Source organism: Cajanus cajan, chromosome 2, assembly GCF_000230855.2.
Source record: "Cajanus cajan strain Asha chromosome 2, NIPB_CcT2T_4, whole genome shotgun sequence".
NCBI classification, from domain to species: Eukaryota; Viridiplantae; Streptophyta; class Magnoliopsida; order Fabales; family Fabaceae; genus Cajanus; species Cajanus cajan.
The window spans coordinates 66,765,420-66,778,222 of NC_138518.1; the positions used below are offsets into that span (position 1 = coordinate 66,765,420).

Below are 12,803 nucleotides of genomic sequence, written 5' to 3' on the forward strand. Positions count from 1 at the left end.
CGCGTTTAACGCATGCCCGGCGCGATATCAGATTTTGGACCTCGTTGAGTTTTACTGATATGAAGCCCGGCGCATCTGTTCTGCGCCCGGTGCAAAACATTCCTGATACCTTGTATTTAACTATTTTTCATTCATGTTTCTTTGTGTTCTGTTTGTGTTGCATTGTCTTAGTCCATTTCCGTGTACATGCATTTTGTGCTTAATTTTGGTCTAAGGATATTCTCCATTGTGTTATAGTTGCTTGGTCATCACTATGTATACATTTTTGTGCTCACCATTCTTTTTCATGCTTATACTCCGCGACCACTCTTGGTTTTTAGGACTTTCAGGCATATACTGGTTGGCATGGGGACCAGGCTAAGTTTGGGGGAGTGGAGCTGCTGATGCAGACGAAGCCGTTGATGGTGGAGCAGCCCCTAAAGATGATGATGACCAGACCCCATAGAGGGAAGTATAGGGAGCCTACCTTAGTTTACCTTTGTCTATTGCAAATTATTTTTTGTCTTTTAATTTCAGTATTTTAACTGTTTTTATATTTAGTTCTTTTTTGGTGATTACTTTGTTGGTTCTTTTGTGAATAGTTTGCCTTCGCATGGTTTTTAATCTTGTTGATACTTGTTCTGCTTGTGATCGATTCTGGATTATAGTTTGCTTGATGTTTATGGTGTGTGTACCTTAGACATTTTCAAGTCACATTAGATCTTTAGTTCATGACTAGTTGCATACGGGTTTCAATGTTGATCATAGAACTGAGCTGAGTTTGATAATTTGTGGATGCATAGCCGGGTGAGGTTTGAGCCTAAAACACTTATGAGTGAACTACGCTTAAGTTGCATGATAGACTTTGCTTGAGTTTCCCTGGTGGTTTGCTTATGTTGTGCACTTATATGATCAAGGCATTCATACTCCTCTATTTTGTAACCATCTAAGCCAAAAAGCCATCTCCACTCTTCACTTGACCCATACCTTTCTAAGCCTAAACACCACACCTTCCACTTGTCCCTGTGAATAATCAATTTTATCCGGACTCACAAAAGTGATGAAATAGACATCTACTATGAAGGGAAGGAGCTCCCGAAACATGCCGACAAGAAGACAGGACTTTAGAGGGCCCAAAAGCACAAATTAAGTATTTTTTGGGCCCGGAACGGGCCGTTCCAGAATCGGAACGGGCCGTTCCAAGGTCCAGAACGGGCCGTTCTAAGGTCTAGAACGGGCCGTTCTAAGGCTCCAAAAAGGCCAAAAACCCTAACTTGGAACGGGCTGTTCCGAAATTGGAACGGGTCGTTCCAATATTGGAACGGCCGTTCCTAAAACGGAACGGGCCGTTCCTGCATCTGGAACGGGGCGTTCCAAGGCTGTTCCGGTCTAAAAAAATTGGGTGTTATTCTCAATACTGGAACGGGCCGTTCTGATTTCAGAACGGGCCGTTCCAGTATACGAATTTTTCACACAACGGCCATGTCCAGAACGGCCGTTCCGATTTTGGAACGGGCCGTTCTGGACCCCTTCCCGAAGTCTATAAATAGACAGCTGAGGCTCATTTCGACCCGAAAAATTTCGTCCAGTACTCTTCAGAGCTCGAAATTTTTTCTCTCTCTCTTCCCCCTCTCTTTTGTATTTCTTAAGATCTGTGAGACACCTCTGTAGTGTGAAAGGTAGCCAAAAAGCACCTTCTTGATCATCATATTCGAAGATTCAATTCATTTGGTATCGTTCTTTTCTTAACTTCTTTTTTTTCTTTTATTTATTTATTTATTATTATTATTATTTTATTTTTGTTTGTTTGTTTATTTATTTTTGCTTATTGTTTGTATATAGTGAATACGATTTGTTGCCTTTAAGATTATTATTTAAAAAAAAATATTTAATATACGACCAATAATAATGTTAATTGAATAACATTTTTATCTTTTACATTATTAGGTCCTGGGGTTTAATGACTAGTCATTTGCTAGCTTAAACTCTCATATATGAAATTTCTTTCTAAAGAGTAAAGATCTGTTGCAACCAATAACGTTAATTAAATAGCATTTCTATTTTTATCGTTATTGAAGGGATTTATTGATTAGCCATTTGCTAACTTGGATCCTTGTGCAAAATTTATTTCTTTAAATAAAAATATAAACATAATTTTTCTTATGTACATTTATTTTTATGGTTAATGATATTAATTGAGTAGAACTTCTACCCTTTAATATCATGTAAATCATAAAAGTTAATATAATACTTATTCATTGTCCTACACTTTAAGCATAATTTAGTATCAACAAATAAAAGTCAATAACATGGATTGAATAGCAATTCTATCTTTCATGTTATTGGAAGGGTTTATTAATTAGCCATTTGCTAACCCAAATCCCTATAATTTTCTAATAAAAATAAAAAAGGAGGCATCTCAGATTAAAGAAAATATATCTCACATACGTTTTTTTTGAGGAATAAATTAAATATTTATAAATTTATATAATGTTGCGCAATTAATTAAAGGTACTGTTTTACAGGCGTTGTAGGGTGCTAATACCTTCCCTACACGTAATCGACTCCCGAACCCAACTTTAATTTTAAAGATTATCCTTTAAAGGGTTTTCCAATGTTTTTCCCTTAAAATAAAATATTGGTGGCGGCTCCATTGAATATAAAAATGTTAGCGTCATCCCGTCGTGATCCCGGTTACGACAGTCCCAAACCATGAAAAATTAACCATAACCCTTGCTTTGGTTAAGAGAGCAAACTGATGACATCAAATAAGTTTGGGGGAGTTGAAGAATGGGGAATTTTGGGAAGAAGAAAGTATGTGGTCAGCCATTACAAAAAAAAAAAAAAAAAAGAGAAAAAAAAAGCAAAACAAAAACAAAAATATTAAGATGCAAAAATGTAGATATGCATCTCATAAAGGCTAATGGCTTGGATCAAGTAAAGGGCATGTGCCAAATTGTTGTAATGGGGTATGGAGAGGGACATCATTGTAAAATCTTATTTGCTCTCTTAAGCTATAACACCTTCAATCCTTGAAAAACCATAAAACTGCTACTGCTTGACCCTGCTTGACCCAGAATTTCCCTAATAAAGACCTTGTGATAAGTGTCTGCATTTGTTTTACCACTGGTTTCATTTGGAAACGAAGAGCAAAGTTGAATCATGTGGCGTGAGTAGTAGATATGAGAGAAACACTCACCCTAATACACTAATGTGCATAGAGAGAAACACTTTTTTAGTGAGGATGTATACACAGATAGTCATTACTCTTCTCAGCTCTTTGATCTCTTTTGAAACCTTTGTTTGCCCCTTGTCATGTTCTATTGCAATAATTGTGCCTGGAAATCCATCTGAGGTTCATGCTTGAGAAAAGAAAATATAAGTGAACTAGGATGTAGAATTTGACTCACTTGCATTGCTTGTTATCTACTAGATTAATTACCTTTTGCTTGAGGACAAGCAAGGTTATAAGTTTGGGGGAGTTGTTAAGTCTCAATTTTACCTCTTCTTGGATGAGACTTATTGAACAAATTCCACTCATCCTTTGAACCATTGCAATATAATTGTTCTCTTTTTGGTTCATTTTATGTGCAAATATAACTAACCCAAATTCATCTAACAATACCTTAATCCACCTCATTTTTTGTGCAGGTATTGAGGAAGAGTGGAAAGTTGAAGACTCTTAGGATTGGAAACCTAAGAAGCTAAGGAGCAGAGAAAAGGTTCTAAGCCGGGCTCAATATAACCCGCGCTGGGCGTGACAAAAACAGAGTATTTCATCTCTGCCAGTTATATTGCGCCGGGCGCAAAAGGAATTAAGCCGGGCGCAAAAGGAATTGCACCGGGCTTGTGTTGAGACAGAGAGTGCTTGACTTCTCTGGAAGAACTTGCGCCGGGCTCGAAGAATTGTGCGCCGGGCGCGGAACCCTAATCTGATCTCCCAGGCTCGTATTTGAAGCCATTTTCGGGGATCTTTCTCTCCATTCACACATTGGACGAGTTTTAGGAGTTGTGGAAGGGATTCCCGGAGCTTGGAGCTGTTCGTGTGTGGGTCTTTCCTTCGGTTTCTTCATTTCTCCCTTCATCTCTATTTTGTTTTGCCCTCAATTTTGAGTGGTTCCACCCATTTTTTGTGGGGTTAGATGTAACCAACGAATTCTAGTGTAATCCTAACGTTTTCAATGATATATATACATGTTGTTTCATTCATTGTTGTGTTTGTTTCTTTGCTTAATGCTTGCTTTGGATTGATCACCCTTTGCATGATTTAAGGTTCCATTGAGTATTGGGAAATACCTTTGAAATTAGTTCTGGAACATATGCCTAGTGGAGATTGTATCTAGGGATAGAGCTTGACCCATTAGTAGTCTTAAACCCTAGCCCGTAATGCGGGTGTAGGTATTGGGTACTCAAGGGATTGATATTCAATATCCGCACCTAGGCTCTTTCTCTAAGGGATTAGGTTTGAGTAAACTTATGGGTTGACTAAGCAATGAATTTAACAAGAGATTAAGGATTCATTTGTTTAACGTTTGGTGAAATCTAACCCCACAACCTCACAATATCACAATATCATTTCTAACCTTTTCCACTCACAACCAAATGTTTTTATAATTTTTATTCCAGTAGTCATGATCTTTAATTCACATTCACATAACAAACTACAAATTAGAATTATTCTTTAGTCACGAATAGTCAATAAATGCTTATATTATCTTCTAATCCCTGTGGATACGATATTTTTTACTACTTGAACGGCTGGTATACTTGCCGTGTTTGAGACCGTTGATTGAATCTAACTAAATTACAATTATAACAAAAACACTTCAACGGAAATCTCAACAATCAACTAAGGTCCTATAGGAGACTTAATTATCCACTTGTAGAGTCAACAATTCAAAAAGAGTTTTCAACAATTGAGCTCATAGAGCACTACACCAATATCCTCATACTAAGATATCCAACTTTCAAAAATATCATCTCCTTTAATCCTAGGTTGATCAACACAACACACCCTGATGCTTAGATGCCTTGAGCATTCTTAACATCATCACCTCACCATTCCATAGTTAATCAACATAGTATACCTAAATGCCTAAATCATTCTTAACATCATCACCTCACCATTCCATAGTTAATCAACATAGTATGCCTAAATGCCTAAAGCATTCTCAACATTAACCCCTCAATAGTTCAATAATTATTCATCTATATGCATTATCATAAATTAATGAATATAAAACTAACAACATTAGTCAACATACAACATGCAATAGGTTCACTTTAACTGTTCATGTTCAAGATTTTCTAAATCAATCAACAAGTTTTCACAAATAACTCATGCCTGGTGCAATCCACTTTGCACCCAAGCCATTAAGACATGGAGCTTTTTGTCTCCTCCATGCTCGATGCGTTTCAATCCATGCCCAACATTGATGAGATCAAATATCCCCTGGGAAAATCACACTTGGTGTGGCTAAACCCATGTTCGACCCCAATTCTGGCAAAAAGTTCTATCTTGATCATGTTGGGCACCACACAACTCAGAGCCTAGCGCCATCAAGTCGGAGACAGTTCTCTCACCTCACGCCCTTACATTAAATAATCATACTTTCTCTCCTTCCCAATTTCTGGCATCCCATCCTCCATTCTCTCCTTGCCACTTGTCCATTTTGTTATCCCCCTCTCTCTTATTCTCCAATCTCTATTCTTGTGTCATGGTTTTCCTTCTATCATATACCATCAGGCCTTGATTCCCAAGCCAATTTCCTTTCCTTCACCTTCTTACCCCTCCTTCTATATACTTGCATAATGGGCTTATCATACATATTCCAGATTGTGTTTCACATCTTAGTCTGAATAGTTCATCTTTTTCATTTATTCTATCATGCAATTTTGTTTAGTTTCTCTTTCTCACAATGAAATGTATCTTGTGGTTGTACTGTTGTAACATGTTAATTATATATTTGGTTGACCCATTTAGTTGTTGCCTAATCAAGCATTTTGCAATCCCTGTTTTCTTTTAAACCTACTTGTTTTTCAGTAACATTAGCAACTTATCCAAATCTTTTCATTTTTTTTGTCCTGCACTTCAGATTAAGGTTTTTTTTTTCCTGAAGTACATTTTAACTTGTGTTTTTTTGTTTTTTAGATTCGGCTTTTTGACCAAAGTGAGGTTGTTTGAAAAGTTTATTACGTAAATGGGGTTGTTTTGAAAGTATTTACGCCTTTGGGGTTGTTTATAACGGTGTCGCTATGACCCATAGCGACACCAGTGACACGTGGCATTTTTGTAACTCCAGAGAAGCCATGAAAGCCATATTGACAAAGTCGTTGCAGCCTATATCGACACTAAACAACTTGATTGAAGTCGCTATAGCCCATAGCGCCCCATATTTTAAATTAAAAAAACATAAAAAGGAAAAAATATATTAAATAAAGAAATTAATAAAAAAATAAGTTTATAAATAGTAATTAAAATTTATATGATAATGTAAAAAAAAAGAATAAAAAAAATAATATAGTTCATAATTTAAAAAAATTAAAACGTCAAACTTAAAGGCACCCGTTTAAAAAATAAAAAACAGAAATAGAAAAAAAATATATAAAATAAAGAAAAAACAGAAAAGATAAATATATAAATATATATTTTTATGATATTCATAAAATAAATTAAAATGTGGGAAAAATTAATTTCTTTAATAATTAAAAAAAAACGTCAAAAATAGTGGCACTATGACCTATAGCGACACTGTGTCGCTATAGGCCATAGCGCCACTTTTATAAATATTTAAATAGATAAAAAAATGTATAAAATAAAGAAATTACATAAACCCTAAATATAAATTTATATGAAATTGATAATATAAATTAAAATTTTAAAAAAATAAATTAAGTTAAAATTAAAAAAAAATAATTTACTGGAATTAAATAAATTTTTGTAAAATAATTTACTGAAATGTTGAGTATATAATAATTTTTAACAGATATATTTTATTTAAAAATTGTGTATAGTGTATAATAAAAAATGAAAAAAATAATTTTTTTCTATGGACAGAATTTATTTATATAAATAGAAATAATAAAAAACACAAAAAAAATGAATTACAAAATAATTTTTAGAAAAAAAAACTAGTACAATAAATCTAAAGAAAAAAAAGACCCAATAACCCAAAAAAAAACGAAAATTTTGGAAAAAAAAAATGGCTGGTACACAAAGTCGCTATGGGCCATAGCGAAAAAAAGTCGCTATGGCCCATAGCGACACCAGTTTTTTTTTTCTTTTCAAAATTTTCGTTTTTTTTTTCTACCTAAAGTCGTCGCTATAGCCCATAGCGACATCAGGCTTTTTTTTTTTTTTTAGTTTTTCGTTTTTTTTCTACTTCAGTTTTTTTTTTCAAAATTTTTATTTTTTTTTGTTATTGGGTTATTTTTTTCTCCAGATTTATTCTACCAGTTTTTTTTTATTTTTTTTGTAATTCATTTTTTTTTTGTGTTTTTCTACATTTTTTCCCTTCACTTATTTTTTGCCCAGTTTTTTTTTTAAAAATTTACATATAAAAAAATTATTAATACACTTAAATAATAAATTTTCTTTAAACTACACAATTAATTATTTTTAATTAAATTTATTAGCAAATTACTGAAAATATGTTTTCAATTATATTAAACAAAATAATTAAAATATAAATTTAATTAAATTTGTTTATTTCTGTATTTATTTAATTAAAAATATAAAAATTAAGTTTTTAAAATGAAATGTTAAACATATTTTCTTTTTTTCGTTTTTATATTTTATTTACTTATTTTTTCCACAATTTTTATAAAATTTAACATATTATAATATAATTTTATTTAAATTATTTAGTTTCTGTAGTTTTAATTAAAAATTAAAAAACACAAAATTAAAAATAAAACGTCATTATTGTAAAAAAAAAAATACAAAATGTGTGGCGCTATGGGCCATAGCGACACTATGGCGCTATGGGCCATAGCGACACTATGTCGCTATGGCCAGCGACACTATGTCGCTATGGCCCATAGCGCCTCCTTTAAAAAATACATATAATTTAATTTATAAATTACATTTTTAGAATACTTAATTTTTTTTATTATAAATATATAATAAATAATTTAGTTTATTATTTTTATTTTACATTTCTATTATTTTCATTTTTTTTTAATTTTTTTTACGGAGTGTCGCTATGGGCTATATCATTTTTGTTAGTCCATTATCTGTGCTGGTTAAGCCTATAGCGACACTTATGTGGCTCACTCCAGCCCAACCAAAACCAAAAAAAAAAAAATGCCACGTGTCAACGGTGTCGCTATGGCCTATAGCGACACTGTTGTAAATAACCCCAAAGGCGTAAATACTTACAAAACAGCCCCATTTACATAATAAACTTTTAAAATAACCCTAGTATGGTCAAAAAGCCTTTTGGATTCTCATCTTTTGAGTTAATCATGAAAGTTAGTTATTTAACGCATGTAGGGATAACAATTGATCCTGAAAAGTTTTGGTTCTGGTTCTAACAGATAGGGGTGTTAGTGGATCTTACTGCTAGGTATTTTGGTCTCTCACCTTCCATTCTTCACACCAGCCTCCTGCAAGTTTTATGCCCATAACTAAATTCTCTATTAGACTTGAGAAAGTATGGAGAAGAAAGAAAAAATCAACTTAAGAAGAATGATTCTCAATCTGTGTATTAAGAAGTCAGAAATTGGTATTTATACATGAAAGGAGTAACAAACTGATTAACTGGCTAACTAATAAAGCTAAAATTAACTAACTATAGTACATTATAATCTAATATTCTCTTAAGGCATGTTCCAGTTTATCTGGAAACAGTATGTCTTAACTCCCGACATTTATTGTTGTTATCCAATTGCCTATTAAAACTCTGGAAAATGTTTTTTTTGTCCATTGAAATTATTGAAAAAACTAATTATTGCAATGTTATATTGTTTCAATTCTATTCCTAATTTAAATGATTTTGAGTTTTAATAAGAAAGCTTTAATGCATGGACCAATGAGTAGTTACCCTTGACAACAAATGTGGTTACTTGGAATCTCAATGATAGGAAAATGCATACATCGAGAGAGTATTTTACATCAAGAACCCTGTTACTTAGAGATTTGTATCTGCTCTAAATAGTGGATGGGTATGTTTCAGTAAATGAACACTCCATTAGTACTTTGTATAGAAACCTAATCATCTAGTCTTTCTTCATAGTTTTTATTTATCTATTCATAGTGGATATATATAGCTTCACCATTATCCATTACATTTTCATTTGGCATCTGTTGTCATATCTGCAATGCTTCACTATTTTAGGTAAAAAAGAAAATCAATTTTATGAAGAGGCTGAAGTAAAGAAGCCGGTGTTTATAATTCAATAATATTGTTTAAGGGATGAACGGGGATGGAAAATGAGTTTATGAAATCTTTTCAGCTCTGATTTTTCTTGTCAAGTGCTTCTCGAGTATTGCTACTCATCTTGTACTTTGTCCTTACTTTTCAGGCCAAAGAGTGTAATCTATCACTTTAGAGGAAATAGAAAATTTCCTAGGATGAGAATTGGTTGGTACTTTTGTTGCAAATCTTTTACTTTTCTCCTAGTTTTTAGTATTACTGTCATATTTATTTTCAATTTGCTTTATTGTTAGGGATTGGGAGTCCTCCTGGGCAAATGGATCCTAAAGCATTTTTGCTTCAAAAGTTTAATGTAATTGCTAGACAACGAGTAAGTTCTTGGTTTACTAATGCACTTTTGGTTCCTCGTGTAGTTTCAATTTGGTTTCCATGGTTCAAAACTTCAAATTACAATGACACTCCTCATGTTATCTACTGAGTGCAACTTCAATCCAATTATTATTGGAAGTTTAAATAATGGGAAAGTAATGAGTTGCTATTGTGGTGATGTGATGCCAAGAGGGAATGATGTGTGGCCACAATGTCTGACAAATGCCAATTGCCAAATATGGTAGCAGTTACTCGCCAAGTTAGTTCAATGTCATAAAACCATGCTAATATTCTCTATTTGGGTGGCTTTCCAACGACTAAATATGAATATACTGATCCAGAAATTTTGAGGGCAAAATTTTTACAATGGCACCATAGTTATTAATGCCATGAGATATGAGTAGAGGCAGTACAACACTACCATGAGGCACACTACCCTACTTCTATAGTGTAGCAGGCTCCATAGGCAATTGCTATAGCATGTGTTAACATCGTGCTAATGCACTATATTGAAAATGGGGATGTTATAAAGATCATCATCTCAGTGTTGCTTCTTGTTTTCTTGTTGGACAGATTGATGAGGCTTTGCAAGAGGGGGTTGATGTCTTGAAGTTCCTTCTATCTAAAGGTTTGGCAGAGAGTGCAAAAAGATTCAACAAAGAACAAAAGTATAAGCACTTAAAGAGTGCAGAATTTACCAGTTTGTTAGGATTCCATGCTGGCAAGTTGCATTACAAGTACGATTAGTTCTTCGCTTTTTAGGTTGCAATTTATTGCCCGAGCATGTTATGCATGTGTAAAACTTAGCCATAGGAAATTGGCTGAATTTTGTAAACATTCAAAAGATATATAAAGACTTCTAAATGATTGTTGACCAACTTTTTTCCATCTTGATTTGTTTTAGTTTGGATATTAAGTATTGGTAAATTGTGTATTATGTAGACTTGGTGAAAGGGGCATCTTTCAAAGTAGCATATACACCTTTTCCCCATGGGAAAATTGTTATTGCTTATTGTAATTGGAGATGCGCTAGATGGCATGAATCATGAAGTAGATAGGGAAATGTGATATAAAGTTGGACTAAAGGGGGATAATTCCTCAAATTTCAAGCCAAGATATTCGACTTGGAAGTGACTAGAAAATACAGATTAGGAACTTAAATTATACTTAATGTTCTCTAGCTATGTGGCTTGATATGGAGGTTAGCTAGGAGTACAAGTACTTGGATAAGGACAATGGACAATATAAATAAATAAATTATAGGATTGAACCTCTATCATCATCATACGTCAGTTTTAAAGCCTTGGGCCGGTGTTAAATAATTTAGTTGGTAAACCATCATTCATATTACTCGATTTTTTAATTGTCTGTAACTAACATCTTCTGATTCTATTGACTTTTTGGGGGCCATTTCAGGCCTGAATATTTTGTCTTGAACTTGAGTTTATTTTGTAGTTTTTAGTTTTGATTTGATGTCATGCCGTACGTAACTAATTCATAATTTAAAATAGCAAATATCATGTTTAAACTAATTCAATTTACTACCTTATGAAATAACAAATAGAGTTTATTCACGTTAAGTTTTCACGAGCTGAATATCCATAAGCTCATGCTTAATCTCAAAGAAATTGAACTTTGCGTCCCTGGAATTGTTGCAACCGGTTTCACACATTCCAGTTTAGCACGCAGCACAAGGTTATGGGCCTATCAGATAGTAAAGGATTTACAGCAGCCAGCTGTTCTGAGATCCAACCATCATGCTGGAAAATTCAGAAGCAGGTTTTCCACAATGTGTTGAGTTGAAAATTTCCATGTGCTCCACGTCCCAAAGGGACCTAATAAAAAAAATAATTGACAGATTTGATTTTCCGTAGTACCATATGCATGCCTCGTACTTTTTGCAGGTTGCTTTGCTAGTATTCATACTTCATATTTAATGCATTTATGTTTGGGATTCCTCAGCAGTAATCGTTCATTTATGATGAAATACGAGTCTACGGTCACAGAAAAAAATGAATGAGTGCCCAATGCCCATTATCATTTATTTTGTATTTGAAAAAAAAAAATACACGCCATAACAATAACATGCATCATAAGATTTTATGAAATTTTATGTTCATCATTTTCCTTACAAAATCAAAAAAATAATGTGGCATTTTAGACACACACACAAACCAGACACTACGCAGATCTGTTTCATTTTAAAAAAAATGTTTTTTGTATTCACTAACAAATATAAAAATATCACTATTTTTATTTCAAAAATACTATAAAAGTAGTAAAACTAAACTAACAAATGAAACGAAAGGGGGTGTTTTGTGTGAAAATGGTCACATGGGATCCATTATGGGACGATGGGAGTACGAAAAATATTAATGTTGATTGAAACAAGTACTAACTCGTGTCATTGTATTATGAAGGTGTGTGTGTGTGTTGATCCAGCCCATGCAATCATGAAAGTTTAATTAATGGCTAGTGTTATCCGATACCAAATTGGGGATGGATGGTACAATTGGTAGGTGGTTTAATTGTGCATGAATCATGCATGCCAGCTTGTTCTTTTGGTGTCTCTGCCTTATTCATAGTTGACCCTATCTTCTCATGGAAATCACTTCCTAAATCCTAGCCCCTTCTCATTTTCTAACAACCTTTTCGAGATAAAACTAATGTCAAACAATGATAAACTCGTTTTGTAATATAGGATTAAACTAATGTTATACTATGGTCAAATAACACATTACTAGAAGCAAACCCATGGAATCACATGCTGCCTGCGATATTAATCTACCGAGGAAATTATGTTGATCACCCTACACTTTTTGTAAACCTTTAATTTGTTAATACATGAACAGTTTATAAACATGGCTTTATCTTGAATTATTAGAAACATCATTAGAATTGGCATTTTTTTTTCTTTGATTTTAATTCGGTGAAGATCTCAAACAGGTTATATATGTAACTCGGGATTTGATTTGGCCATTCGTTAATTATGGTTACAAATATCATTGGAGAATACTGATCAAAAAATATCAGTGGAGAATTATTGGACATATAATTGGATCAACATGTATTTAATTC

The 12,803-nt window shown here is 33.3% G+C and overlaps 1 protein-coding gene across 1 annotated transcript; it reads left to right on the forward strand.

Moving 5' to 3' along the window:
- Positions 1–9,260: 9,260 nt before the first annotated feature.
- Positions 9,261–12,121, forward strand: LOC145955327 (peptidyl-tRNA hydrolase, mitochondrial-like). Its single transcript, XM_083069989.1, has 3 exons — positions 9,261–9,563; positions 9,650–9,726; positions 10,299–12,121. Exons 1-3 carry the CDS (start codon positions 9,554–9,556, stop codon positions 10,470–10,472), a joined length of 261 nt encoding a protein of 86 aa, XP_082926115.1. The 5' UTR covers positions 9,261–9,553; the 3' UTR covers positions 10,473–12,121.
- Positions 12,122–12,803: the final 682 nt, after the last annotated feature.

Excerpts from the sequence above, each read along its gene's own strand:
- LOC145955327 (XM_083069989.1), top strand. Across the intron at positions 9,727-10,298 it reads ATGTAATTGCTAGACAACGA|ATTGATGAGGCTTTGCAAGA; the intron begins GTAAGTTCTTGG and ends CTTGTTGGACAG.